Source organism: Notolepis coatsorum, assembly GCF_963971535.1.
Source record: "Notolepis coatsorum genome assembly, contig: SCAFFOLD_122, whole genome shotgun sequence".
In the NCBI taxonomy this organism is placed as follows: domain Eukaryota; kingdom Metazoa; phylum Chordata; class Actinopteri; order Aulopiformes; family Paralepididae; genus Notolepis; species Notolepis coatsorum.
The window spans coordinates 717337-720594 of NW_028172184.1; the positions used below are offsets into that span (position 1 = coordinate 717337).

Consider the following 3258-nt stretch of genomic DNA (forward strand, 5'->3'; position numbering starts at 1 on the left):
GAGTCGGCGGTGATTTTGGAGACTGGGAAAATACAGTTTTCTTACCTTGTAGTAGTGACGTGAATATTTAGGGAAATAGCTTTAGGACCAGGTTGATGGGGAGGTAGGAACAGATGTAGCCCTTCACTAGCTTCTCAAAGCACTTCATGGCTATGGAGGTGAGAGCTACAGGGCGGTAGTCGTTGAGGAATATTGATTGGATTTAGATAGTCATTGAACCGTCTTATTTGTCATAATAGAATATTCTGGAACATTTGTGAAGTCACAGTATGATGTCATGGTCAAACATTCTAGAACATTTGTGATGATGTCATAACCAAACATTCTAGAACATTTGTGATGATGTCATAACCAAACATTCTAGAACATTTGTGATGTCACCGTATGATGTCATGACCAAACATTCTAGAACATTTGTGTATCTATATATATTCAACAATTCTCAAAACAGTCATTGTGCATCTTGAAACAGGACTGAACAGATAGACTAAACAACATAGACTGAAGCCTGCATTTCTCAACCAATCATGAGGAACTCGGCGGAGGAGCAGGACTCGTGCCATGGCCAGCCTGGTGTCTGTGGTCTGGCCAACCTGGGGAATACCTGCTTCATGAACTCAGCTCTACAGTGTCTCAGTAACACCCCTCCCCTGACAGAGTATTTCCTGCGTAACAAGTACCTGGAGGAGTTGAACTTCACCAACCCTCTGGGTATGAAGGGAGAGCTAGCAGAGACGTACGCTGATGTTATTAAACAGATGTGGTCTGGAACACACTATTCTGTGGTGCCGCGCATCTTCAAGGCCAAGGTGGGACACTTTGCCTCTCAGTTCCTGGGTTGCGAGCAGCATGACTGCCAGGAGCTGCTCTCTTTCCTGCTGGACGGACTGCAGGAAGACCTCAACAGAGTCAAGAACAAAGAGTACATAGAACAACGGGACGCAGACGGACGTCCCGACCAGGAAGTGGCGGAGGAGGCATGGCGGAACCATCGTCGCCGTAACGACTCAGTGATCGTCGACACATTCCACGGCCTCTTTAAGTCCACGCTGGTCTGCCCAGAGTGCCACATGGGCTATGTGACCTTCGACCCCTTCTGTGACCTGAGTGTTCCGCTCCCCGTCAGTAAGGACAGAGTCATGGAGGTTCTCTTTGTCTCTCTGGACCCAAACGACAAGCTTGTACAGTATCGTGTGGTGGTCCCTCAAGCAGGCAAGGTATCTGACCTCTGCTCTGCCCTCTCAGTGATGACCAGCGTACCAGCCGGCCAGATGATGGTAGCAGACGTGTACGACCATCGGTTCTATAAGATCTACCACGTTGACGAGGGCCTCAGCTGTATTCTGGAGCAAGATGACATCTTTGTTTATGAGTTGAGTAGAGGTTATGTGGAGGAGGATGGAGACGAGGTGGTGTTGGCTCTCTACCTGCGGGAGCGTTCTGACTACTTTGACCATGGCTCTTGGAGCCGTTCCTATCGGACCTCCCTGTTCGGACACCCTCTGCTGATGTCTGTACCTCGCAGCCTGTGTAACAGAGAGGCTCTGTATGCCATATTCCTACAGAGACTGGCACGCTACGTACGACCCCCTGACCCCTCGGATGAGGTGGAGGAAGTGGAGGAGGAGGAGCTGTCTAAGACTCAGACCAACGGTGTCAGTGACGATGAGGGGGAAGAGGATGGGGAGAGAGCAGGCCCCTCCCACAGAGACAACTGCTGTGGTGACGGACAGGCTGACAGCCAACCAGATGGCTCTGCTATAACCAAGCCCCACCCTGATCCCACCCAAACTCAGCCCTCACTGGAGCACGCCGAGCAGGAGGCCAATAATGTGACGAGGATGGAAGACAGCCCTTCCTCCTCTGCCATCTGCACCACCAGCGCCACCGCTAGCACCAGCACGGACACCATTGCTAACACTAGCAGTAACTCCACCGCTGCAGCTAACGATGTCAACACGAGCGGGAACGCTAACGCTATTTCTAGCGCAGTACCGTTCATAGACCTAAAGGGGGCAGAGTGGCAGCCTTGCGAAAATGACGAGGAGGAGGAGAAGATGGAAGAGGCCTGTTCTCCTGGCCCGCTAGCCGACGAGCAGCCGGCTAAGAGGAAGGTGCGCAGCGGAAAAAGGAAGAGGTGTCTCTTCTCCATCCAGGTGGTGAACGCCGACGGAAACACAGAGCAAGGGACGGGGGAAGGAGGGAGCAGGTACGTGGAACTGGCCATAGACTGGCACCCTGACATGAAGAAGAAGTTCTACAACGAGAATGAAGCTGAGAAAATCGTCAAACATTACAGCATGGAGGTTCCTCGGCAACACGCCACGGTTCAGCTGCAGGAGTGTATCGAGCTGTTTACTACTGTAGAGACCCTGGAGGAGGAGAACCCATGGTATTGTCCTCTGTGTAAGAAATCTCAGCTGGCCACTAAGAAGCTGGATCTGTGGTCTCTGCCAGAGGTCCTCATCATCCATCTCAAGAGGTTCTCCTACACCAAGTTCTCCAGAAAGAAGCTTGACAGCATCATCGACTTCCCACTGAGGGACCTCGACCTCTCTGCGTCTCTGCTGAGGAAGAGCCCGACCGACACGGAGCCTCCGAGCCGATACGACCTCATTGCTGTGTCCAATCACTACGGAGGAATTAGAGGTGGACATTATACCAGCTGTGCACGGAACAAGGATGATGGCCTGTGGTATTACTTTGATGACAGCAAGGTGACGTATGCCAGAGAGGAAGAGATTGTGACCAACGCTGCCTATCTCTTGTTTTATCATCGACAAGACAAAATCCGACAGCCGACTCTGCCCGCCCCCTCCGCAGGCTCCATGTGATGGAGCGGCGCCGTCAGGGGCGGGGCTAGGGGGTGGGGGCGGGGCTAGGGGGGGCGGGGCTAGGGGGGGCGGGGCTAGGGGGGGCGGGGCTAGGGGGTGGCTACTTGGGCTCAAGCCCTGAATGTTTTCTGAAAAGCCCCGAATCTACTTTAAAAAAAAATAAATAAAAAATAAAATTATAATTATAGGATCGAAGCGATATTTAGCCAGACGACGGAAATAGCTGCGCGACCGTCGCTTCAACATATCGTGCCGTGTGGGCTGTCTCATTCATAACAATGGAGGCGATACAATTCTGTCGGTCGGCTCGCAAAAAAAGTCGGTCGCTTGGCTAAAATCGCCCTCCGTGTGCGGAGCCCTTTACTGTTGAAAGGAGTCGGGGGTGGTAATGTGTACTTTTGCGTACTTTGGGGCACGCCTCACA

General features: G+C 52.2%; 1 protein-coding gene across 1 annotated transcript; it reads left to right on the forward strand.

Annotated features, from left to right (window-relative positions):
• Positions 1–527: 527 nt before the first annotated feature.
• LOC311248094 (ubiquitin carboxyl-terminal hydrolase 11-like) lies at positions 528–2834 on the forward strand (the record flags this gene model as incomplete). The annotated part of the gene is made up of 1 exon (XM_084339046.1): positions 528–2834. The coding sequence occupies one exon, from the start codon at positions 528–530 to the stop codon at positions 2832–2834; it is 2307 nt and encodes a 768-aa protein (XP_084195172.1).
• Positions 2835–3258: the final 424 nt, after the last annotated feature.